The 25,499-nt window shown below is 50.8% G+C and overlaps 1 protein-coding gene across 3 annotated transcripts in view; it reads left to right on the forward strand.

Moving 5' to 3' along the window:
• The window catches only part of ABL1 (ABL proto-oncogene 1, non-receptor tyrosine kinase), a 133,225-nt gene extending 107,726 nt beyond the window's left edge, over positions 1 to 25,499 (forward strand). For 2 of the 3 annotated variants that reach the window (XM_022578440.3, XM_022578441.3), the window contains exons 4-11: positions 4,046 to 4,318; positions 12,255 to 12,339; positions 13,005 to 13,182; positions 14,997 to 15,181; positions 17,580 to 17,732; positions 18,933 to 19,022; positions 19,369 to 19,533; positions 21,790 to 25,499. In XM_022578440.3, the coding sequence (XP_022434148.2) occupies positions 4,046 to 4,318; positions 12,255 to 12,339; positions 13,005 to 13,182; positions 14,997 to 15,181; positions 17,580 to 17,732; positions 18,933 to 19,022; positions 19,369 to 19,533; positions 21,790 to 23,501 (2,841 nt within the window). In that variant the 3' untranslated portion in view covers positions 23,502 to 25,499. The remainder of the gene's footprint in view (positions 1 to 4,045; positions 4,319 to 12,254; positions 12,340 to 13,004; positions 13,183 to 14,996; positions 15,182 to 17,579; positions 17,733 to 18,932; positions 19,023 to 19,368; positions 19,534 to 21,789) is intronic. The other variant, XM_089913874.1, reaches the window with a different exon arrangement.

Here is a 25,499-nt window from a genome sequence, read left to right on the forward strand (position 1 = left end):
TCCTCCTTCCCTCCCCGGCAAAGACTCTCCCTTCAGCTGTCCGAGCACCTGGAGACTTCTCAACCCACGGGGTCATCAGGCCACACTCGAGGGGGCTCTGTTGGGTGGGATTATATTCCTGGAATGAGTGGAACAGTGTCAGAATCGGGAAGGGGGGGTATTACAACGACGCATGGGACAGTGTGGCCTGGCGTTGAAAAAAAGCTGCTCACATAGCAGAGCTTTGATGCAATCCTTTTTGGATTTCGAAAGGGAAAATTTAAAGTTTGGTGGGAGGAATAGGCTGGGGTTGAATAAGTTTTAATTCTTATTTTCAAATTAGCTAATCTTTAGAAAACAACTGAATTTAGAAGATTCTTCTCTAAGGCCCCAAAGGATTTCTTTCTGCCTCCACCCTCTTGGCTCTGCTTGACCTCCCTCCCATGTTCCTGAGCTTTCAGCAGCCATTGTCAGTTGGTCAGTCAGCCTGGGGCCACCGGCTCAGGGCCCAGAGCCTAGGACTCTGGGAGTTTCAGGCTAGACTCTTGAAAGCACCATACCAAACTGAGCCATTGCTGTTTCCTAGGCGTCCCGAGAGTCTTAGCAGCCCTCAGATACCCTGGGATTTGGTTTTCATTCTTACTGCTTTCTTAAAGTTTGGAATCCTCTGCCAATGTAGTGGAATTAAAGACTGATTTTCCTCCTCCACCACCCACCCCCAGTCGTTCTTCACTTGTTGTGGTTATTTGTGCCTGCATCTTATGTACCTGGGTGGGATGCTGCCACCAAGCCCCACGATTATAGCCCTTGATAGAGTCTTTCCTGTCCTTCCTTTTCTCCAAGAGTTGACGTTGATTTTCATGGTCTCCTAAAGTGACAGGTTTGAGTTGACAGGAGTGGAATTCGGGCATCAGCTTTAGTAGAGGTGGCAGGACACTGGTCAGCAGGTGCAGGCATCTGGTGAAAAGCCTGCTAAACCGTAGCTGATCTTCCCTTGTTGAGGAGACCGGGAGCATTATTATTAAGTACTGCTTCATTATTAAACACTGCCTTCCTGCTGGTATTTGAGTAGCTTGGAGGTTGGGTGGGGGGTGGGGGTCACTTCCTGGCCTTGCAGCCTGTACATACTACGTCCCAGGTGGGACTCCAGGGTCTGAGGCAGCCAAAGGTTGCACACGTCCGATAAGCCTGTGAGTCTGGCTGTCAGGGGGAAAGCTGTTTCTGGTGAGTTTCTTTGACAAGTCCTATCTTTCGGGTCCCTGCGTGATTAGGAAGAGGCACACCCTGGCTGAGCACCCAGAGTGTTTATGTAACTGGGTGCATAGCATAATGACGTGCCATTCATAACACTAATTTCACTTTCTTCTGTGAACATGCCATGAATTCCTGATGAAGATTACCCAGTTCGCTAGCAAAATGCTGCCCCAAACTAGCACTAATCAGAAGGAAGCCACCAGACTTGACTGTTAGAAGATGGCTGCGCCGTACATTTAAGGGAGTTTCAATATTTAATGTGTTGGTATGTTGGTATTTTATGTTGAAAAATGAACTAAGTTTGGGGGTCTGTAAATTTAATTATTGAAAAAGATGAAGTTTGCCCATTCAGTGAAACCTCCCATAACTCTGAAACCTCTAATAAAGGAGCCTGAGAGGGAATCAGCTGAGACCAAGAACAAATTCTGCATAAACTAGGGCTTCGGGGAGCCATTAGCATTCTGGGCGGTTGAGTGAACTTAATCTTGGGGCTGGGGAGTGCTCCTTTCAGGCTGACAGGGAGAAATAGGTAATGAGCCTTGCTCCCAGGCGACCTGCCCCTGGAGCCCAGCAAGTGAAACAGGCTCTTTTGCGTGTACTGTGCCAGTGATTTCCAAGGCGGAGGGGTGCTGTGGCTCCAGTGGGTGCCTTCTTGGAGTGGGTTTTCTCTCCTCTCGTCCCTCCTTAGTAGGAAAAGTGCCCACCAGCTGAGTAGCCAGAGAGAAGAGGGCTTGGAGCATTTGCAGCCTGTAGTGAAGCAGTTGGACAGCTGACTTCTCCAGAGAGGGGCGAGGATTTGGAACTCTCCCTGCATCCCCCACTCCATCATCTTTGTGAATTGCACGTGCCTTGGTGACTAACACCGAGGAGAGTGCCGTGTTGTCCACGTGCGGGCCTTAAGCTAAGGGCAGGCTCAGCGGTGCCCGCCTCTGCCCCCCACCCCGACCCAGCCCCTGGCACGTTCAGGGGCCTGAGTGAGGCTCATGGCCTCTCCCTAGAGTGGTTCACTTAGAGGTCTCTCCTCGGTGCCCCGAGGTCTAAAAGTAGGGCCTCCTCGCGGGCTGCCTCCTCACCCTGAAAGGTCCTGCCGTTGTTCAGAGGCACCGTCTTCCAGAGGGACGAGGTCCCCAGGGCTGCAGAACCTTTCTGGACAGTTCTTGGGTTGCTCAGAATTTTATTTTAGTAGGATTGCTACAGAAAGATTGTAAATTATAAATCTCTAAGCCAGAGTTTGCCATTGACTTGCATGATTTTTAAAAATTTGTCTGTCATCTCCCCAAGCAAAAAAGGAAAAATAAAATCTCCTGTTAAAGACTCCTGTTTACCCTCTTGAGAATTACAGACGGTTCAGATTGTATATTTGTTGTTATTTCCTTCTTCTGAAGTATTTTTATTATCTCACATTGCAAACATGCAGAAGGTAATGGAGCCTGCCATCGCCAACAGCCCAGGCCTTGGCCCCGCCATATGTGTTTCAGGCTTTTTCTTCCTGTTTCTTTTTTTTAAGTAGTAAAAGATATTACAGCTACAGCTGACTGATCCTGTCCCTTTTTGTCCCTCTGGCCTCAGGCATCACCACTGTCCCAAATCCGTTTCCTCCTTCCCGTGTCTTTGCAGTTTGGGCACGTCTTAAGTGAACACCTAGTCGTGATTCTTAGTATCCTTTTCACCTTCAGCGATCATGGGCTGCCCTTAGTGAGCCAACAGATTCAGTTGTGTGCGTGGAGTCCAGATGTTCTATGTGAATTTTAATGTGAATTGGTTTTGGTAAGGAAGTATCCCCTCACTACATCACCGAACCAAACAAAAAGGAGAGGAGAAGAAAGATAGCCGTCACCATCCACATTGTTGCTCTCTGCCGGCCTGCACCTTTGCTTTCCTCCCCTTCGCAGCGCCCAGACGCGAATGACCCAGGGAGGGGCTCCCTGCACGGGCTCTCACCCGCTGTAGGTCTCAGTTAGAGACTCACGTGCACTTGTGTCTCATATCCCTTCTCCTGACTTCCCTGTGCCGGACGAGGCTGTACGGCCTCTGTGCGGCTCTCTCGGTCCCCACCCTGTTCTGGGAGAGCGCTGGCGGGGCATCTCACGTGGGCATACTGCTGGGATTTGCAAGTCTTGCCCTCTGATGCTTCGTACTCAGCCCAAATCGAGGGAGCAGGAATGAGAAGGAGATTTATGTTTTATAGTGATTTTCATCTCTGATCACTGTTTAGTTCTAGATAATGATATAATTATAGGTTTTAGGTAATAATAATTAAAAATTACTTTCTTTTCCAGTCAGCAAATGCTTATTAAGTTCTACTCTTTATTAATTTAATCAACAGCATTTACTGAGTACCTGTTATGTGCTCATTTCTTGTTCTGGACATTGGGGATACAGGATAAAAGCAGACAGCTTAGGGCTCTGTTCTCATGAAGCTGACATTCTAGTAGCTGGAGACAGACAGTAATCAGGCAGATAAACAAGGAGTTGCCAGCTAGTGGTAAGTGCAACGCAGAGAAGTAAGACAGGTGATATGATGACTAACTGGTGCTGGGTGATGACTGTACATTGGCTGGTCAGGGGCTACGTCATGGACATTTACGCTGGGCTCAGAATGGTTACAGAGAACCAGACACGTGAATATTAGGCCGGTGGAGGAGGTCATGGAGGAACACAACATAAGTGGTTTTCTGAACACTCGGCCCTGTGTGGAGAGTCGTTTATCTGAGGTTCTGCTGTGCATTAAATTAAGGCTCAGCGAAGCTGGCCTCCGGAGTTGTTGGCGTGTGTGTCGCTCTGTGGCTGAAGGTCGTCCCTGTCCCCTCAGCTCTACGTCTCCTCGGAGAGCCGCTTCAACACTTTGGCCGAGCTGGTTCATCACCACTCAACGGTGGCCGACGGGCTCATCACCACTCTCCACTATCCGGCCCCCAAGCGCAACAAGCCCACCGTCTACGGCGTGTCCCCGAACTACGACAAGTGGGAGATGGAGCGCACGGACATCACCATGAAACACAAGCTGGGCGGAGGCCAGTACGGGGAGGTGTACGAAGGCGTGTGGAAGAAGTACAGCCTGACGGTGGCCGTGAAGACCCTGAAGGTAAGCCCGGGACCGCCCAGCTGTCCGTCCAGTGAGAGCCTCGCTGCTCACAGCGCCTCAAGGCGGCGCACCACCTTAGTTCAGGGAGGCCTGTTGCCTGCTGGGGCGCAGCGACGCCTGCCTGTGCACGCAGCCCGGGGCCTCACTCTGCAGCTCGAGCTGGCTGTGTTTCTGTGTATGGGTTGACTCATCCTCTTATTCTCAGTGTGTTTCCGCATATGCCGAGAGCTGAGAAGTGCTGTGGGTTTTTTGGTGTAAAAAGGTTAGTCATTTGGAGGAGTTTTTCATTCTGTGGCAAGGGTGTTTTAAAGCCGTGGGGTTCTGTGCTGTTTTGTTTGGCATTTGGATCGCTTCTTACTGAGTTAAGAGAAGGCCGGCGGGGGGCGGTTCTCTGAGTTGTAGGAGATGTAACCAAAATGCGTTTGACTCTTCCGTGGATTTTTGTTGGTGGATTTGAGAGGCAAGTGCATTGGGTGTTTCTAGCACGTTCCCATTCCCCACATCGTATGTCCAAACTTCTGGAAGCACAGGTGTGGGCTGCCTCCTCTAGGAAGGCACCAAGGAGACATGGGAGCTTCGCAGGGCCTCGGATACTGCCTGCCCGCTGTCGTTCACTGCGACTTCCACTCTCAACTGACGCCTGGCGTTTGTAGTCTCTAGCGGTTGTTGGCGAGCCAAGGGAAGGAAGTTCAATTTGCAGGCCTCGCCTCCTTCAAACTGTGAGCCGTGTTGTTAGCTGTGGTGAGAGTGTCCCCTAGTGTTGCCCTGTGTGGCTTTCGCTTGCTTTAAATGAACTCCCATTATGTTGACCTGTGCACAGAAATTGAGAGAGGGAGCCCCGTTTTGCAGCTGTTAACAAAGAAGCAGAACTGAAACACCCACCACTGGGAAAAATGAACCTGAGTGTGTGCGTGCTTCTTGAAGGTCGGTCAGGTGCACGCAGCCAGAAAGCCCGCCTTTTCGGGACTTGGTCATTTCCCTGCTGCCCTCACTCAGAGGCACCATAAAATGGAAATTGTGATCTCTGGTTGATAGGAAGTGACACTTTAGAGAAAAGATTGCATTCTTTAGTCCCAGAAACCAAAGGTGGCTTCTTGCCCTTCATGTTGACTGTGTCCCCTTAGCTTGGACGCTTGGGGAGGGGGGTGGGGAATGGTGGTGGCATGGGTATTTCGAGGACCCCTGGATATTTTCCAGATAGGATTTTCTTCAACTTAATAAGCATTTATCAAGCTCCTCACTTTTATTTGCCAGACCCTGAGCTTAACACTGGGATTTTGGAAACAAATTGGACAGAGTTCTTCACCTCAGGCTAGTCTAGGTGGTTAGAATCATCTGGTTGGTAGTAGTCTAGTTAGTAGGAGAAATAGGCAAGTATGACAATAATTGCGGTGTGGTGTGACAAGGGCTGTGTTAGAGGCACGAGCTCAGAGCTGTGGCACCACATGGGGACGAGAGGAAGGACGGGTGAGCTCTGCTCAGCAGGGAGAAAGCAGAACGGGAGTTGTGAGCAGGGCGAGCAGGAGTTGGCCAAGGGAATGGGGCCAGGAGAGGAAAGTAGAGGGCAGAGAGGGCTCGCCGAGTCACAGAGGCCTTGAACCCGGCTGAGGAGCTGGGACGCTGTCCCGGAGGCAGTGGGGCGTGTTAAAGGGTTTGACGCACGGGAATAAGGTGGTCGGATTCGCTGTACTCGGGGACACCTATGTTGGCGAGCCCTCGAATGAGCTGAACAGCCATTGCCCCACTTCCCAGAGCCCAGGCCAGGGCACGGGGAGGCATGCGCTCCAGTGTCCCAGGGCGGCACACGGCCGAAGACCAGGCCCAGGGAGACTGGGCCTTGACCAGCTTGCAGAACTGTTAAAGGCGCAGGTGCTACCCACATGTTTGCCAGGGTTTGCAGAAACAAAACAAGAGTAAAAGCACAAAATACAGTAGATAGCAGTCCAGGAAAGGCTTGTTGGAAAACTTTAAAAAGAGGTAGAGGGCTTCCCTGGTGGCGCAGTGGTTGGGAGTCCGCCTGCCGATGCAGGGGACGCGGGTTCGTGCCCCGGTCCGGGAGGATCCCCCGTGCTGCGGAGCGGCTGGGCCCGTGAGCCATGGCCGCTGAGCCTGCGCGTCCGGAGCCGGGCAGCTGATGCTGGGCCGTGACTTTGCAAACAACTGAAGAAGGTGATTCTAGAGAAGGGACCCCCGGAGCTCGGCGGTGGTTTTTTTTTACACCAGTACATCAGAAGTATCGGGAAGTGGGTGCCTTCTAGAACATACTTCTCTAATGATGTGTTATTAAGCTTTTTATTATACGTTTAATTATTTTTCCTAAGAGCCTTATTAACTTGTGATCCCATAGTTCATTAAAAAAATTACAGAATATAGTAGCATCGATTTCTGTGAATAGTCACTCCAAGTGGTAGCTAATTAGGGAAAAGGGAATGTGTCATTTTCTTTCTTTTTTTTTTTTAACTTGTGAACGTGGTTCTATTTTTTTTTTTTTTAATTTATTTATTTTTGGCTGTGTTGGGTCTTCATTGCTGCGTGCAGGCTTTCTCTAGTTGCAGCAAGCGAGGGCTACTCTTCGTTGCGGTGCGCGGGCTTCTCATTGCGGTGGCTTCTCTTGCCGTGGAGCACGGGCTCTAGGCACACGGGCTCACTAGTTGTGACTCGCGGACTCTAGAGCGCAGGCTCAGTAGTTGTGGCGCACGGGCTTAGTTGCTCCGCAGCATGTGGGATCTTCCCGGACCAGGGCTCGAACCCGTGTCCCCTGCATTGGCAGGTGGATTCTTAACCAGTGTGCCACCAGGGAAGTCCCAAGGGACTGTGTCATTTTCTAGAGGTATATTAACCCAAAATAAGGTACTGAGCAACTGCTAAATAAATTATCCCTCCTTCCACCCCACCCTGCACAAAAAACATCTGTACAGTGTGTTTCCCACTTGGCAAATAAGATTAGTATCAACCTTTGGGGCGTTCATCTCCACTACAGACATTGAGAGTTTGAGTGGGTTCCAAAGAGCAGTGATGGCTAATATTTATTGATTCTTACTGCGTGCCTGAGTCTGAGTGCTTTAGGCTTTACATAGAGCATCTCATTTAATCCTTCCAGCCACCTTAAGAGAAGGCTACTGATGTTACCACCATTTAAGGCTGAGAAAACTGAAGCAGAGAGAGGTTCAGTAACCGACCTAGCGTTAGTTCCATGGCAGCAGTGACAGAGCCAGGATTTGAACCCAGGCATCCCGCTCCAAAGCCCAGGTCTTTTTTTAAATTGTTCCTCTGGTTCTGATTTCTCACGTACCATGAAAAATATGCATAAGCCACAGTTACGCATTTTAAAAATCACTCCCCCCCCACCCCCGTTCACTTCCCTCACAGGCTGTAGCTACGATCTGCCTCTCTCTTGAAGACTACTTGGGAAATCCTTGCAGCTCTAGCCCAAGCTTTTGTTTGTTCAGCCGGTTCTCACTGAGCCCCTCTTTGTGCCGGACCTCCTTGTCCTTGGTTGGTATTGCGGGCCCTCAGCGGTCAGGACCAGACTCTCCTTAACCAGCAGGGGGAGCGAGGCCCTACTTTTATCCACCACTGGGCCCTATACCTTCAGGGCAAAAGGAAGACCCGAAGAGAAGAAAAGGGAGCACTAGGTTGGCCCCTATGGATGGGAAACTGGAATTACAACAAAGGCGCCCTGACGGGACCGGCTAGTTTGAATTTTGGCACTGCTCAGCAGGTTGTAGGCGTGCGCTCTCCTTGTTAAAGGCCTAAGAGAGCGGCCAAGCACAAGAAGCCCCAAGCTTCAGGTGAGCTGTACAGTAAGTCTGTAAGTCAGTTTTCTTTCTTGAAACAGTTGTGCACGTAATAGAATTTGGAAAGGTCTACTGTTAATCTAATTGTGTTATTAAAATTGACTCATAAGCTAGCTGACAAATTTACTAAAATAACAGAAGTTAACACTGTTGAAAAAAGTTAAAACTTAGCACTGTACTCCATTCTTTACCTATTTTTCCAATAGGTAATATATACAGATAGTTTCAACTACCCTTGATTTTGGTGTCTTTCCAGAAACAGTCCACATGCACGTATCTTGCTTAACCATGTGGCAGTGCTATAGACACGGCTGCTCTGTGCCCTCTGTCGTTTACTTAATGTGTCTTGGCAGTTATTCCTTGACGGTACGTGTAAGGTGGCCTTGTTTTTGTATGGATATATTTTAATATGTCACCAGCCTTCAGTAGACGTTTGTCTTCTTTCCACTACTCTGCTGTTACAGGCAGTGCACAGGGATTCTCCTTGTTTGCACACGTGGGAGAGTGTCCTGTTAGGTCAGCTCAGAGTAGAACTGCTGGATCAAAGAGCTTGAACCAGTTTGCACTCCACCACTGGTGTGGAGGAAGTGCCTGTTTTCCCTACCCTCACCAACACAGTATGTTTTGGTTTGGGTTTTATGTTTGTTATCTTCCCCCGCAGGAAATAAGGGCTCCAGGACAGCATGAACACTGGGCCGTCGCACGCGGTGGCTCTCACTTCACGGCAGGACGGGGGCTGTGCGCTAGGGAGACAGGCTACTGCCATGTCTCAGTCGCTCGGGCAGCGGCTTCCCTTCTGGCCGTGGAGCTGGATACGGCCGCAGTACTGGGGAACCAGAGTCATGGGGGCTCCTCTGTGAGATTGTTTCCTGTGGACTTTTCACTTGAGCTTCAAGTCCCCCACCTGGTTTGTGAACCATCCACCTTCCTCGGTCTAGCTCGGAAACTGCCCCATCTCTCCAGTGTGTGGACCCTGGTCGAGCTGATAGGTGCAGGGTGGCACTTCGCTGTGCTTGTAACCTTGCTCCCCTGGCATCGGGTAAGAACCGGAAACGTGGAAACTGATCTATCTTAGACACGAGCCCAGCACTGCGGCCAGGGGGTCCCTGCTGAGAGGAGGCATGGAGAGCTCTAAAAGCTGTGCCACGGCAGCGGGGCGCTGAGCTGTGTTTAAAAATAGTGTTCTTTTTTATGCTGTAGAATTCCTACTCTTGGGGATGAGGCCAGTGAGCAAAAAGGGCGAAGCTGGTGAGAAAACACCTGTGAGATGTTGAGTCTGGAAGAACGTGTCTTTGAGAAAGACCAAAAAGCCAGAGTTAATTAAAGAACCAGCCTGTCTTCCACACGAGCAGTATGTTTAGTCTGCTTCTCAGGAGTAGAGATCAACTGTGTTAATAACGATAAAAGTGAGTCCCATTGGGTGGGTGCTGACCGTGTTGCGGGCACTGCGCTCGGCACTCTTTGTGCGCGAGGCAGGTACCGCTGTTCTCTCCATTTGGTAGATGAGAAAACAAGTTCGCAGGTAATCTGTTATCTGTTATGTAGGCAACTTACCATGGTTTCGCAGCAGCAGAGCTTGGTCGGTATAACTCACAACATCCTCTTAACCTCTGTGCCAGCCAAAGCATTGGTCCACATCTGGCCAGGCCAGTCAGTCCTCATGAAGAGAGGGCAGTTGACCCAACTCCCCCCTTGACAGACCAGACTGAAATTCACAGCTTTTGTTCAGAGCGTTGCCTTTGCCCGAATCATTCGGAATTACTTCTATTTCACTATGTAAGTGGAAGAATCCTCTTCAAAATGATGGAAATTTTAATAATAAAAGTAAAGGAATATAACAGGGAGAACAGCATCAGGGATATTTCCAGTTTAACACAGCTAGAAATGTAGGATGCTGTTAGTAGTTTAAATTATAAATTGAACCAGGTCTGATTCCAGCAGGGGGAGACAAGTTCACACCGATTGTCCTGAAAGAAAAAACAGGGAATTATTTATACTGTCCACACATCATGTGCGTGCGGTTCGTGTGTGTGTGTGTGTGTGTGTGTGTGTGAATGAAGAGAGAAAGGCAGAAGAGGGATGCCTTTGAGAGCCACAGTGTTCCTTTTGCATGTCCATGCCTCTCAAGACCTAGAACATGGTTCTTGTAGAGAAGAGTCAGTAGCTATAAGAGCAGTGTTATATCGGAAATGAGTTCACTGTGCGAGGCTCATTGTGTGGTGCCTCAAATCTGGAAAGCTTCATCTGAGAGCTACTCTTTGAACATATTGTTGGCTGAGCAAGGTTCTTAAAGGCCCTGGTCCTTCCGTGAGCAGCATTGAATCCCCTAGTTCCGGCAGGCACTTGGCTCTCCAGCCGTTGACAGTAGCGGCGTGTCACCCTGGTGGGTCAGAGCACTGAACGCCAGAAACGGTGTGGGCTGCTGAGCATGTTCAGGGGCAGGCAGGTCTCCGAAGAAGTAAACGGCCAGTGAGGTGGCAGCAGCGATGTGTTCTTTTCCCACCTGCGCAGCTTGACACAGAGACTACCCAAGATGTTCAGTTGACATTAGGAGCAGCTCACCATTTTTAAAGAGCAATAAACCGTGTCTGAGTTTCAGTCCCGTCGAGCCCTAAGCTAAGTGATAGCGGGCTGACACATCTCCTCACTGGTCATGCTTCGCTTGTAAACATGCTTGACCAAAGCAAGACAGCACTAAGTAACGGGTGACCCGTCCTCTGGAAGTCTTCCCCACGTGCCAGGGTAGGAGCCGACTAGCCACAGTGAGTAGGACACTTTAGCGCTTTGTTTCCCGAAGCGGCAGGTACAGTGTAAATAAAGCTCCACATTTAAAGTACAGCTGATAAAGCTTCTCTTGGGGAATCTAGTTTCCAAGTAGCTCTCTCCCTATCTCCCATGCAGGCCTGCTCTTCAGACACACTCAGACTCCATGTTGAAACGTGGAGGGTGGGGTTCTGCTTCCCTTGCTGGTTTTCATAGCAACAGACTGTGTCATGTATCACCCACCTGCTTCTTGCTTTGATGGTCAGTTGAGAGGACAGCGGGTTCCTTAAGTCAAAAAGAGGTTTACCGGACGTAAACCCACAGCCAGGCTCCTGAAAACAGAGCCGACAACAGCACTCCAGACTGATACGTGAGGAAATGCAGAAACATTATCGCCTTTGCTCTGGGCATTTGCGGATATCTTTGTCTCCCCTTGGCATTTAAATACTGTGAACTTGCCTAAAACGTGGTGTGTACTGATGGTACCTGTGAAGCCGTTGTTAGGGGAGCTGCTAGTGAAGACTACTTTAGGATCTGTGAGTAATTGACCTGACAGGTAGTGCTGATTGCTTCATTGAGAGCCCCATGAGACCGCATTCTTAAGAAGTTCAACATCCTCTCTTTCTGCCGTGTCTTGAGGCATCGTTCTTCAGTAGTGCTATACATCTTTTTGTCATCAAGGTCTCTTCTCTTTTTTTTTTTTTTTGCGGTACGCGGGCCTCTCACTGTTGTGGCCTCTCCCGCTGCGGAGCACAGGCTCTGGACGCGCAGGCTCAGCGGCCATGGCTCACGGGCTCACCCACTCCACGGCATGTGGGATCTTCCCGGACCGGGACACGAACCCGCATCCCCTGCATCGGCAGGCGGACTCTCAACCACTGCGCCACCAGGGAAGCCCCAAGGTCTCTTCTCTTAAATCAAGTACATTTCGGATTCTTCAAGTGATTTTTCTTTTTTTATATATTAAGCATTTTGGGAGGCCTTGGAAGCCAGCTGTTCCTTAGGGAAGTGGCACCAAGTTTGTGGTATTTGCCTGTACACATCTCCCTTGCTCCGCACAAACTCCACGGGTGATGGAAACAAGTATAGTCTGCACAGAGCCACCAGGGCAAGTCACCAGCATATACAGCCAGCCTTGACGTGGTGCTCAGGGTGAGAGTTCCAAAGCTCAGCACCAAAGTGGAAAATTCTTCGTGCCGTTGGGGGTGATGATCGGGCCGCCTTGGAACCTGTCCAGAGCGATGTCGTGGTTGAGACTGGTGGACCGGGATGATCGTTCGTGGAAGCTCCTGTCTGTATTAACCATTCAGGTCGTACTTCCCCACTTCAGCACTTTCCTTGCTGAGATAATGTCATCACTTCTTTTTTTCCTGCAGGAGGATACCATGGAGGTGGAAGAGTTCTTGAAAGAGGCCGCAGTAATGAAAGAGATCAAGCACCCCAATTTAGTACAGTTACTCGGTGAGTGCATGGAGCTCTGGAGAGAGGGCCTCTTAATTAAACCCTCTGGGGTGACACAGGTGCTATTAGAGAAGAGATGGGTGGCTCACTGCATTGAGGTTTCTGATTTGTACATCTGTCCCCCACCAGCATCCAGCCCTTGGTAAAAGGAGGCCTGTGTGGGAGGGGGGCGTGTGTGTGTCTGTCCGTGTGCCCACGCGAGCGAGGGAGAACGTTATTACTTTAAATTGATACCCAAAGCAGTCAAATGCAAATTGGCATCTGAAACCTAAGAATTTCAAGAGTTCCTTCACGGAAGTGATTCTGTACGTAGACATACCCGATTGCGGGGTGGGGGGTGGGTGGGCGGTGGGGTGGGCGGTGGGTGTTAAACTAACAGTGATTGAGTTTGTCTGATGTGGCCCGGCCTTTGCTTATGAACTCAGTGGCAGCCTCTTCCTGTTGAAGTTCATTGGCTTGAGAGGAAGGAAAGAGTGGGGCCACGTCCCTCCCACAGGAACATAATCTCAACCCACCAGTGCATGGAACCATCTTAGAACTTGGGCCCAGGACGCAGGGGCAGAGTCCGAATCCGTTTCGGAAGCCTAGTTCTTCAGGGCTCGTCTTCTGTGATATGTGTTCAGTCGGGAGCAGGGCAGCACACTGAAGCCTTGTCTTGTTGGCAGGGGTCTGCACCCGGGAGCCCCCATTCTATATAATCACTGAGTTCATGACCTATGGGAACCTGCTGGATTACCTGAGGGAGTGTAACCGGCAAGAGGTGAACGCCGTGGTGCTGCTCTACATGGCCACTCAGATCTCATCGGCCATGGAGTACCTGGAGAAGAAGAACTTCATCCACAGGTAGGAGCCCGGCCAAGCTGCCCCCGCCGCGGGCCTGTGGGGCGCGCGTGGGGCGCGGGCATCCTTCGACACAAAGCCCAACCCGCGAGGTCTTCTGGCTCAGCCTCTCTCTTCAGTGCTGGCAGCTCATCGGACCTTGGAGCAAAGGCAGACGCCAGGTTCCTGACGCCGCCGGCTTCGGGCGTGCATCCGGGACTAAATTCAGCCCGGCCTGGCCCCTGGACCGCCGGAGCGCTTCATCCGCAGCCTGAAAAGTATTGAATATTTCACTTCGGAACCATTTTGGGCTAAGAGGAATATTGAATGAAGTTTATAAAAGGCGCCCCTTCTAATCATCACGGCTCCCTCTGGAGTAGAGCGCTCTCTGCTCCTCCAGGGCCGGGGTTCATCAGTTATGACCTCTTCCCGGGAGCCGTTGGCATTGCTTTTACACAAGCGCTCAGTAACAGCCGTGTGCGGGTTTTGTTTCTGTGCTGCGTGTTTTTCCTTCTCTTCATTATTATCATTTCATTGTCTGCTTAACTTGCTGTCATCTGGTTCAGGGATGTTTCCACTACTGTCAGAATTGTGTATACGTAGTTCTGAATTAAGCGTCTTTGCTGCTTTAAAGCCTGGAGTGTTTTGACCTTCAAGTGTGCCACAATTATCTTGGTCTTTGCATTCTTTACTGGTGGAAATGGCTTCCTAGCAAAGTGACGGCCTCTGCAGGACGGGGCCTGATGGGCTTTGCCGGAGTCTTTTACACAAGACGCTCTCCCCGCCACCGTGGTGACCTTTCCTACCCAATTAACTCAAGTATGAAACCTGTACCTGAGACTTCATAGTGAGGAGCAAGGGTAGCATGTGTGAAATGCTGGCGGTTCCTCGTAAGACGGATTTTCTCTGCTCCACGAGAGCCTCCTTCAGATGCTCCCGTCACTCAAGAAAGTGAACCCTCTGAGGCTGCAGACTGAGATTTCTTGACTCCTGGTTTGCCTTGCACGGCTAGGTTCGTTCTCTCTTCGTTCAAGCAAACTTAAAGTGCTTTACCAAAATCCTGTTAGGCACAACTCTCCTGTATTTCCTTCCCCTCTGATCGCTGATGAGCCGGCTATCTTACGCAGCCATCGCCTTAAGCTGGTGCGTCTTCTCATCCCTCATTCCAGTTTGCCTTGCGATTTCATGGTTAATGTCCGTGAACCAAAGATTAGACCCCTACTTCCCAGGGAGAATCAGGAGGCGAGAGGAAGCTGATTGCACAGGGGAGAATTTATAGGACACATTTGGATAAGCATCAGGAAGAAATAGGACAGTGGGAAATACATTTGGGTAAAGGATGTCGTGGGCTTTTTTAAAATTTTGTCCTATCAAGTCTGAATAGGACAAGCGAGGCTCAGTCTGATTTAAGTTTCTCGAGATTGAGGCCTGGCCTATGCGTTTGTGCCCCGTGCCTGGCACAGAGCAATAATAACTGAACAGACTTAGATGACACTGTTCTCCAGGCATCAGTCGAAGTGCTTTACCTATTAACTCACTACCACCCACAACCACCCTAAGAAGTAAGCACCGTCATTATCACCTTCATTTTATGGCTGGCATAAGTGAACCCGAGGGTGATTAACTTGCTCCAGGTCATGGGGCCAGGGAGGCTGCTCCCTGTGCCACCCTCTGCACGTGGGAGCGCGGTGGGTGCTGAGGGACGGGCGCTGCTCCCCAGGGGGCCCGGACTCCATTTTCCCATTGTCGGTATTGCACCTTTATAGACAACGGTGGTGGACTTGTGAAGCTGGAAAGCTAGCCGGAAACTCTCACAGATTAACTTTTTCCTTTCCCAGAGATCTTGCTGCCCGAAACTGCCTGGTAGGGGAAAACCACTTGGTGAAGGTGGCTGATTTCGGCCTGAGCAGGTTAATGACAGGGGACACTTACACAGCCCACGCCGGGGCCAAGTTCCCGATCAAGTGGACGGCACCCGAAAGCCTGGCCTACAACAAGTTCTCCATCAAGTCGGATGTCTGGGGTAAGGGCTGCTGCTCCGGTTTCGCCCTCGCCCACGCAGGGTGGGGCTGTTTCCCTGTTTTTCTTTTCTCTCCTTGCTTTTTCACTTCCTCTTTCTTGCTCTTTCATTTCTTTTTCACTACTTAGTTCTCTTCCTTCTTTTTCATTTTAAAATCTTTTCTCCCCTGTTTGCTGTCCAAAATGAAGTAAAAGCGAGCTTTTTTCTTCCAAAATAATTCAGATTAACTTTTTTTCCCCCACTCACCATCTTTATGTCTTCACTCTTAGTTTGCTGCCTAGGTTTGCAGGGGCAGCCGGCCCACCCTGCAGGCACCCAGAGTCTTCCTCTGTGGAGAGAATGCTGTATAGTTTGGTTTGGGATTCAAGTAGAATATTACCCTCTGAAGCCTCATGTGACAGTATTTTATTTTTACTTTTTTGAAAAGAACTTTTTATTATGCCAATTGTAAGCATACACTAAAGAAGACAGAGTTACCTAACGTGCCCCAGGCACCCATCACCCAGCTTTGCTGTCATCGCCTCATGGTGCCTCTCATCCTGTACATCTGCCCACCCCCCCCGACCCTTGTTATTTCAAAGCAGATCCCAGACAGCATAATATCTTGTCCATGAATATTTCATATAAGTCTCTTAAAGATGACTTTTTTATTTGTATAACCACAAGTTGAGATTCATTTCTGAATATTATCAAATATCTAGTCAGTGTTCAAATTTCCAATGAAATCATGAAAGTCATGCTTTTCTTCTTTTTTTTTTTAAATTTATTTATTTATTTTTGGCTGTGTTGGGTCTTCGTTTCTGTGCGAGGGCTTTCTCTAGCTGCTGCGGTGAGCGGGGGCCACTCTTCATCGCGGTGCGCGGGCCTCTCACTGTCGCGGCCTCTCTTGTTGGGAGCACAGGCTCCAGACGCATAGGCTCAGTAGTTGTGGCTCACGGGCCTAGTTGCTCCGTGACATGTGGGATCTCCCCAGACCAGGGCTCGAACCCGTGTCCCCTGCATTGGCAGGCAGATTCTCAACCGCTGGCGCCACCAGGGAAGCCCTTTTTTTTTTTTTTTTTTAAGCAGTGTGTTTAAATTGGGATGGAAATAGGAATCTCACAGTGCTATTAGTTGACAGTGGCCCTTAGGTCTCCTCTACAGTGTAAATTCCTTCTTTATCCCTCTGCGTCCCTTGCTAGTTATTTGTTGAAGAAATCCCGTCATTTGTCCTTTAAAGTCTCCCACACTCTGGATTCTGCTCACTGTACCCCTGTGGTGAGATCTGTCATGTTCTTCAGTCTTCACTCTCCCTAGATAACGGGTATTGGGATCGAGGCAGCTTGATCACGTTCGAGTTTGACTTGTTTTTCTTTTAGTAAGAGTACTTCATAGGAAGGGGTGTACATTTTCAACAGTAGGCCCATAATTCTTAGTTTTCTCTCTTGGTCTAGATCCGCTGATTTATTAGGGGTTGCCAAATGATAATTCTCATTCCTTATGCATTTATTAGCTCAATACTTCTATAAGAAGAAACTTCTTCTCCCCTACTGTTTGGCTATAGTAAAGGTACAGTTCATACAGGAAAGATAGGATAAATGTTTGCTTCCTTGCCATTATTTACCGGTTTCCACGATAACAAATTGGTTTCTTAATACCCTCCAACGGTGACCAGGTTTTTGTTGTTTTTCTTTTGTGATATTATTATAAGCTCTTGGATTTAAATATATTTAAGTATATTATTGATTAATCCACTGCAGTTGTTTTTTAAATTGACGTTCAGATTGTCTCATCTTTGGCCAATGGGGACTTCAAATTGTTCCTGGTCCTTTTGACAAAACCCTATAGTCTTCTATAGCATCTCTGCTATCTGGAATGATAAAATATTCCAGGTTCATTCTCTGCCCCAGACCTGAATCACCTGTTTCTCCAAGGAGTTCTGGTTCCTAAATGGGACCTGGAATTTCAACGTTCTGTAAGATTTTAATGAAATTTTTGGAGTTGGAAGGGCCTTTAGAGATAATCTCATGTACCCAGAAAGGAGAGGTGGCCTGTCTTAGGCACATGACCAGTTGCTCACAGAGCCATGAGTAGTAATGGCCTCCTCAATTCCAGTCCTACGTTCCTTCCACCACATCTCCCAACAAGATGGCTAGGCTCCCTAAAAGACCCTGGAGGGGCTGAGCAACCCAGGCCTCTTCTCTCCTTCTGTTTTAGTCGGTGGGCGTGAGTAAACGGAAAACCTCATTCTGTCCTGTTCTGTCCGGGGCTGTTGGTAATTAAGAGCCGGGTAGAATGTCAGCGTCTGAGCTGCTTCTGAGGGTGTAACTTCTGACGTCTGCTGCACAGTTCACCAGTTTTAAGTGCAGTGTAGTTAAATCTTACACATCTCGAACGATCCTGCTGTTTCTTTTTTCTTTAGCGTTTGGAGTGTTGCTTTGGGAAATTGCTACCTACGGCATGTCACCTTACCCAGGAATTGACTTGTCCCAGGTGTATGAACTCCTAGAGAAAGACTACCGCATGGAGCGCCCGGAAGGCTGCCCAGAGAAGGTCTACGAACTCATGCGAGCATGTGAGCCTTCCCCCGCCAGTTCTAGAAGTCTCTGTGGGCACTTTACATATACCCAGGGCAGGAGGATATATGTAAAGTAAAAAAAATCGAAGTATTCCATTTCCTCTCTTCATTCCCCTTCTTCAGAAGCAACTAATGTAACAGTTTGCTACCTGTTTTTTTTTTCACTTTTTCAGTATGCCTTTATTTACCCATAGTATTTTATGTGTGAGTGTTTTTTGTTTTTAATGCAAAAATGAGATTGATAGATACCAAACCTGGGTTTCTTATTAATAAATACAAATTTCTGGTATAGTAGGCAAATATTCCAGGTGACTTTTATCCACTCGTTTTTTTATATATATGTATAAAAATTTATTCCCTCAACTTTTTTTTTTTTGCACTTAGCAGTGTAACAGGCGTGTCTTTCCGTGTCCGTAATTCAGAGCTTGTGCTCTTTCTTTCTCTCGCTCTCTCTCCCACTTTCTCGCCTCGTGTCTTTCCTTACGTAGCTGCCTGGCATCTATTACATGATTTATTCATTCATCCAGTCCTCTTTGGACGGACATTTGTTTGTCTTCTGCCATTATGCACAAGACAGGAACCGGCACCCTCATACGTACATGCCTCTGTGCGTTACGCTAGTACTTACGGAAGTTGAACTGTTGGTTCAGAGAGCCGTGTGCATTTTAAGTTTTGATAGATTTTCTCAAATTGTTTTCCCAAAAAGTTTATATGAATTTATATTCTCACCAGAAACATGTGAGAGGGACCCTACGTCCTCACCTACACTGGGGCTTATCAGTCAGTCCTTAATCCTCATTTTCATCTTGTTTTAATTAGCACGTCTTTACTGGTGAGGGATTCGGACTTCGATAACCATGAAGTGAGGGTGAGATAGGAGGCAGGCTGCTTGGTTGAGTAATTTTCTGCATTTGCTGGGGGCAGGTTGGGAAGAATATGTTTGTAAATGTAGTTGTTGCTGTCAGTGTATCCCTGGCATTTTATAATCCATATTCCTGCCAGTATCTAAAGTCTTCCCAAATTCTTAATGCCTGCAACAGGGCACAATGGCATATGTCACTTGAACTTGTCATAGCAAAAGATGGTTAGCAGGATTGGAATGCTGCTTTAACTTCCAGACTTTTCCTTGAGAATTTCTCATCCCCTGCTTGTGAGCAAGGCCTCACGGGTAGTCTGACTTGGTTCTCATCTGTCCAGGTTGGCAGTGGAATCCCTCTGACCGGCCCTCCTTCGCTGAAATCCACCAAGCCTTTGAAACAATGTTCCAGGAATCCAGCATATCAGATGGTAAAGTGCTGGTCCTTAGGGTGCCTGCAGTGGGGAGAGAGGTTGGGATGGGAGGGACGGCCGTGTGGGACCCAGCCCAGTCCTTCAGTCCACACTTCCTGCTAGAGTGCGTGGGCCAGCAGCTTACCTGAGACCGGAAAGCTGGGCGGGGGGTGGCCCTCTGTCTCTTGCAGCCAGGGTTCTGAAAACTACTCAAGTACTATTTCCTCAGGATGTGTATCTCTTTTCTGTAACTGTGTATAGATGACTACTCTTGTCTTAAAAAGAAAAAGAAAACCAACATACCAAAATGACGTCGTTACTGATGACTGCTGGTTTTGTTGTTGATTTTTTTGGTGGTTCTTAGAAGTGGAAAAGGAATTGGGGAAGAAAGGCATGCGAGGGGTTGCAGGTACTCTGCTGCAGGCCCCAGAGCTGCCCACCAAGACGAGAACCTCCAGGAGAGCTGCCGAACACAAAGACGCCCCCGACGTGCCCGAGACGCCCCACTCCAAGGGCCCAGGAGAGACTGGTACGTCCTCACCACCCGCACCCGCCTGAGGTCTGGGGGAGTCGACCCTCAGGGCCAGTGCAGGCAGATGGGAAGCAGTGAGTGGAGACTGCACAGAAAGACAGGCAAACCCCGTGTTAGTGGTCCAGCTTCGAGAAGAGGAAGGTTCTCCTTTTCCTACAGCAAGCCCCTGCCCCGTCATTTAGGAGCCATTGGCTTAGGCAGTGGTGCTTATGAAACCTACTAAGAACAAACCCACCTTTTCGTGTATCATTCACAGCATTTGTGCTTGCTCTTGCGGCAGATACAGCAATAATAAAATATTGAACCAAACGAAGAGCAGCTCGTTGTGAAAGCGCTGATACGAAAAACTCCCTGGCACCGACGGAGCCAGGAGACACCTGTGGAGAGCTGGAGAGCTGGTGTCCCCTCGTGGTCTCTGAGAAGAGACCGTTTCTGGTGCTCTTCCCTAGACTAGCGAGGGCGGTGGGAGTGGTGAAAAGGGGCTCTCAAGGTGCTATCGGGGGTAACATTAGCAAACACTGATCCAGTGCTTCCTATGTGCCGGGCTTGACTCTAAGCGAGACTGTTCTGATTTAGCAGTTCCCCCAACAAAAAAAAAAGAAAAAGAAAAGATACAGAAGCCTCGGTTCTACAGCAGACCAACTGAATGGAGGTGTCTGAGGCAGGCCCAGCATCTGGGTGATGCTCTGATGGGCCACACGCTGGGTGAATGGGAAGGGGCAGGACAAAGCCGGAATCTGTGGACCCCATGATTCCCAATTTTTTTCATCATGTACCCATGTTAATTTTAAAAAGCTGAGGATGGGAGGGAGGGAGACACAAGAGGGAAGAGAGATGGGGACATATGTATATGCATAACTGATTCACTTTGTTATAGAGCAGAAACTAACACACCGTTGTAAAGCGATTCTACCCCAATAAAGATGTAAAAAAAAAAGTTGAGCGTGCAGGTCTTATACATAGGTATGTGTATGTACTACTGCACAGACATGTATACTATAAAATATAGCAAAAGTATACACTTGAAAGGTTTACATAAGAAATGAACCTAAATTCGAGTGCGTTCTTGGCGCGCCCTCGGACCGTCTAGCTCACCTAGCGCACCCCGCTTTGATGGCATGTAGACTATCCGGAATCTGGACCCCGCGTCCTTCTGTTAGTGGCCCTGATTTCAGGTCGTGGAACGGTGTGGGGAGGAGAGGCTGCTATGAAAACTTGCGGCTTATAAAAGCCCACTGATAAGCAATTGTGTTCATTTATGCCCATCAGTATTCATCTGACGGGTATTTTGATACGTAATCTCATGGTGAGCCAGGAGTGTCAATTAGCTGTTCAGCCCTGAAATAGAGCTGTGCATAATTCATTAGCATTTCACTTTCTTCACCTTCTTCCGCTGGATGAAGGTTTGGGGAGGTCCTTGGCTTCCCCTGATTCGGAAGCCCTGTGCGCCGCCTGGTGTTCTCACAAAGGCCCCCGCTACCTCAGCTTTGAGTTACAGGGCACTGACGGCAACCGTGCTCGCAGCCGCCCTCGGAGGGAGAGTTCTGTCATTCACTCGCGGGGAGCTTGGCAACAGCAGAAAGATTTCTTAGGAGCTATTATTCATATTTAAAGAATGCCCATTTAAAAATTTTAAAAGGTCACCCATCTTGTTTCCCAAGCATAATGGCCCATTGTCGTTGCACCGTGTGGTATGTGGCCCCTTCCCTCCTGACCGTCCTCGTGGGAGCCTCAAGCGGCTGACTGGTCCGAGAGGCACAGGTTCTGACCCTGGGCTTGTCCTGGTCGTGCTTTTTACTCTCCAGATAGTGGTGTTGAGGGGACTCTGCTACTTTAAAGGAAACCAGCAAAGAGATGAGGGGACTGGGGGTGTCCCCGCTTTTTGCTGTGCTGTCTTCAAGGAGAGAGACCTAAGCTTTTCCTAATAATAATACCAACAACAGTGACAACAGTTACTGAGAAATTTCGTGCCAAGAGCTGTGATTGCTCCACGTTCGTTATCGCATTACATCCTCACAGCAGCGCTGTGGGTAGGTTTAATGTCCTCCGTGTTATAGATGAGAAAGCCGGGGATGAGCAGAGAGAACTAACTCGCCCAGGTGGCTGGCAGTGGGACCGTACGCAGGCCTGTCAGAGCCCAGTGCCCGGACCCGTGGCTGCTCTGTAGGAACAGGCCGGCTGATCCAGGCAGGTTCCCCACTCACTCAGTCGCCTTTGGCCTGGAGTCATTAAACTCTTCCCCATGTGTTTCAGATCCTCTGGACCACGAGCCTGCCGTGTCTCCATTGCTCCCTCGAAAAGAACGAGGTCCTCAGGATGGCGGCCTAAATGAAGACGAGCGCCTCCTCCCCAAAGACAAGAAGACCAACTTGTTCAGTGCCTTGATCAAGAAGAAGAAGAAAACAGCCCCAACGCCTCCCAAACGCAGCAGCTCCTTCCGGGAGATGGACGGCCAGCCGGAGCGCAAGGGGGCCCCGGAGGAAGAAGGCCGAGACATCAGCAACGGGGCGCTGGCGCTCGCGCCCGCGGACGCAGCCGAGCCAGCCAAGTCCCTAAAGCCCAGCAGCGGGGCTGGCGTCCCCAATGGAGCCTTCCGGGAGTCGGGGGGTACAGGCTTCCGGTCACCCCACCTGTGGAAAAAGTCCAGCACGCTGACCAGCAGCCGCTTGGCAGCCAGCGAGGAGGAGAGTGGCGGCAGCTCCAGCAAGCGCTTCCTGCGGTCCTGTTCCGCCTCCTGCGTGCCCCACGGCGCCAAGGACACCGAGTGGCGGTCGGTCACGCTGCCTCGGGATCTGCAGTCCACGGGAAGACAGTTTGACTCGTCCACATTTGGAGGGCACAAGAGTGAGAAGCCAGCTCTGCCTCGGAAGCGGGCAAGTGAGAACAGGTCTGACCAGGTGACCAGAGGCACAGGCACTCCCCCACCCAGGCTGGTGAAGAAGACCGAGGAAGCAGCCGACGAGGTCTTCAAAGACACGGCCGAGTCCAGCCCGGGCTCCAGCCCTCCCAGCCTGACCCCAAAACTCCTCCGTAGGCAGGTTGTGGTCGCGCCTTCCTCCAGCCTTCCCCACAAGGACGAGGCTGGGAAGTCCAGTGCCTTGGGGACGCCTGCTGAGCCGGCGCCCCCCACCGGCAGGGCAGGGCTAGGTGCTTCTGGAGGGACCAGCAAGGCCCCTGCCGAGGAGTCCAGAGTGAGGAGGCACAAGCCCTCCTCCGAGTCCCCAGGGAGAGACAAGGGGAAATTGTCCAAGCTCAAACCCGCCCCGCCGCCCCCTCCTCCAGCCTCCGTGGGGAAAGCCGGGAAGGCCTCCCAGAGCCCGAGCCAGGAAGCAGCCGGGGAGATGGGTGCCAGTGGGAAAGCAAAACCCATGGCTCTGGTTGTGGATGCCGTGAACAGTGACGCTGCCAAACCCAGCCAGCTGGGAGAGGGCGTCAAAAAGCCCGCGCTCCCGTCCATGCCAAAGCCCCAGTCGTCCGCCAAGCCAGCGGGGACCCCGACCAGCCCAGCCCCTGCTCCCTCCGCGCTGCCGTCAGCATCGTCTGCCCTGGCAGGGGACCAGCCATCCTCCACCGCCTTCATCCCTCTCATATCGACCCGCGTGTCTCTTCGGAAAACCCGCCAGCCTCCGGAGCGGATTGCCAGTGGTGCCATCACCAAGGGCATGGTCCTGGACGGCACCGAGGCCCTGTGCCTGGCCATCTCCAAGAACTCTGAGCAGATGGCCAGCCACAGCGCCGTGCTGGAAGCCGGCAAAAACCTCTACACGTTCTGCGTGAGCTATGTGGACTCCATCCAGCAAATGAGGAACAAATTCGCCTTCCGCGAGGCCATCAACAAACTGGAGAACAGTCTTCGGGAGCTTCAGATCTGCCCGGCGACGGCAGGGAGCGGCCCGGCGGCCACGCAGGACTTCAGCAAACTCCTCAGCTCCGTGAAAGAGATCAGTGACATCGTGCAGAGGTAGCAGAAGCCGGGCGTCGGGAGCCTGCAGCGCGTGAGGGCTCCCCCGTGCCCGTGACGGTGGCTGAGACGGGACCGGCGAGCTGGGGCCTTGGCCCAGGAGCTCTGCGCTGGGCAGGGCCGAGGCCGCCGTGGAGTGCAGCCCTACTACCTACGTCATGGCCCCGCTGCTCTCCTGCGCTTGCCTTCTCCTCAGCCCGGGCTCCCTGGGCACCTGTCCGAGTTCTATCTGTGGGGTTCCTGCCCTGTGGACTGCACGCCAGCCTCTTTCCCACATCGTGCTTCAAAACTGAGCTCTTGGGGGCAGGTGGGAAGGCGGATGAGCACTTCCTTTTCATCTGTCTTTCTGGAGGACCTCCCCTGGCTATGCCTTCGCCTCCATTTCACCCCAAGAACGAGTACCCTGCGTGGGAGCTGTGTCACCAAGGCCTTGGGAACGGTCGCCTCCACTCACCCTGCGCAGAGAGGTTGTGCACTCACCTTCCTCGTGCCTCCTGTGCCGAAGACACGTTTCCAGAACTGCATCTTGGGAAGTGCTACCAGCTGGCCACCCTCCCCTCCACTGCTGCCGCGGGCTGGTGCCCTCACCATTTCCTCACGTGAAGGACAGCTCTTGATTTGGGGGGTAAAACAGGGTGCTAAAACCAACCAGCCTCCGGGTCCCGGGACAGGTGGGGAAGCCGAGGAGGCCCGTGATGTGGGAGAGGCTCCTTGTCACCCACTCTCTCCGTGTCCTTAGAGCCCAGTTCCCGGCTCTCTTGGGACATGCACTGCTAATCCTGGATAGAAAGCTTGAGTCTTAAGGGTAGCAGGGTCGCTGGTCAGCGTACGGGGCCTCCAGAGGCGGGAGGGGTGGCGGTGGGTGAGCAGCCGCTGCCGAGATAGCCCAGGGCTGGGCCGGTCTGCGGTGAGCGCAGGGTTACCTTCCTCCGAATTTCCAGGTGCCCTGAAGAGGCGCTTGGTCTCGCTTTCCGATTGGCCTCTTTCCGCTCTGTCGTCCTCCTCTAAGGCAAAGCAGACGCTTGCAGGGCTCTTTCCCCGGTGACAAGCCAGTCTTCAGCTTTCTGGAGTTCTTGAAGCCTTTCAGAACTCGGCCCTCGGCACAGCTGCCTCCGATACGGAAGGAGCTGCCATTGGGCGCCAGTGCACGCAGAGGAGGAAAGGGACTGGAGCACCGAAGCCCAGCCAGCGTTGGCTGCACCCTGACGGGCACATGTCTTATTTAATTACCACGAGCAACACTTAACCTAATGTTTCGGTTGGGCTCATCAGGGATGAAGAAAATCACAAACAAATGAACCCCCAGAAAGGGTCTCAGAGAGCAGCGTAATCTCCCCCAGGCTGTCCGGGACCAGGCTCGTAGGGCAGGAGCCCAGTGTCCTTGACCTTGACCTAGAGCCGCTGCTGAAGAGCAGGCCGACGGGCCCCTGTCTGGGCCTCGCCGCGCTCAGGAGCGCCCCCTGGAGAAACCAGGAGGAAACCACCTTCCGCTCCCCAGGCCTCCTAGGGCCCGTGACCTGCACAGGCCCGATTTTTACGCTCATCACCTAAATTTGTATTTTATTTCTCTGGTAGAGGTGGTGTCCTCTGAGTCGTTTTACGCTGTTTTCACAGCACGTCACCTCTTTGCCCCCCAGACTGCTGTGCTACACAGACCGAGGGAGGTGCCAGAGCACCGCCAGTGGCCTTGCAGACAAAGCAAAACAAAGCCCACCCAGGTTCCCTCCACTGCCTGTCTCTGTGAGGTACTGGTCTCTTCCTGTTCACATGATGTGCCACTATATTTTGCATTTATACTTTGGTATTACACTCTTTTTATAGACTTGCTCTTTTATAAATGATGTGTAAATAGTTTTCCACCGTCCTCCCTTCCGGAATGCCTATGGTGTCTTTTTTTTTTTTTTTTTTTCAGTCCAATACATTTTGTTTCTGTATGTGACTCTGTTTTTTGAATCCACGTCTCTCCTCCGTAGTATTTTTTAAATAAATGTTTACAACACTA

Source organism: Delphinapterus leucas, chromosome 6, assembly GCF_059928025.1.
Source record: "Delphinapterus leucas isolate spDelLeu-1000000601 "Yukka" chromosome 6, BTC_Dleu_Yukka2, whole genome shotgun sequence".
NCBI lineage: Eukaryota > Metazoa > Chordata > Mammalia > Artiodactyla > Monodontidae > Delphinapterus > Delphinapterus leucas.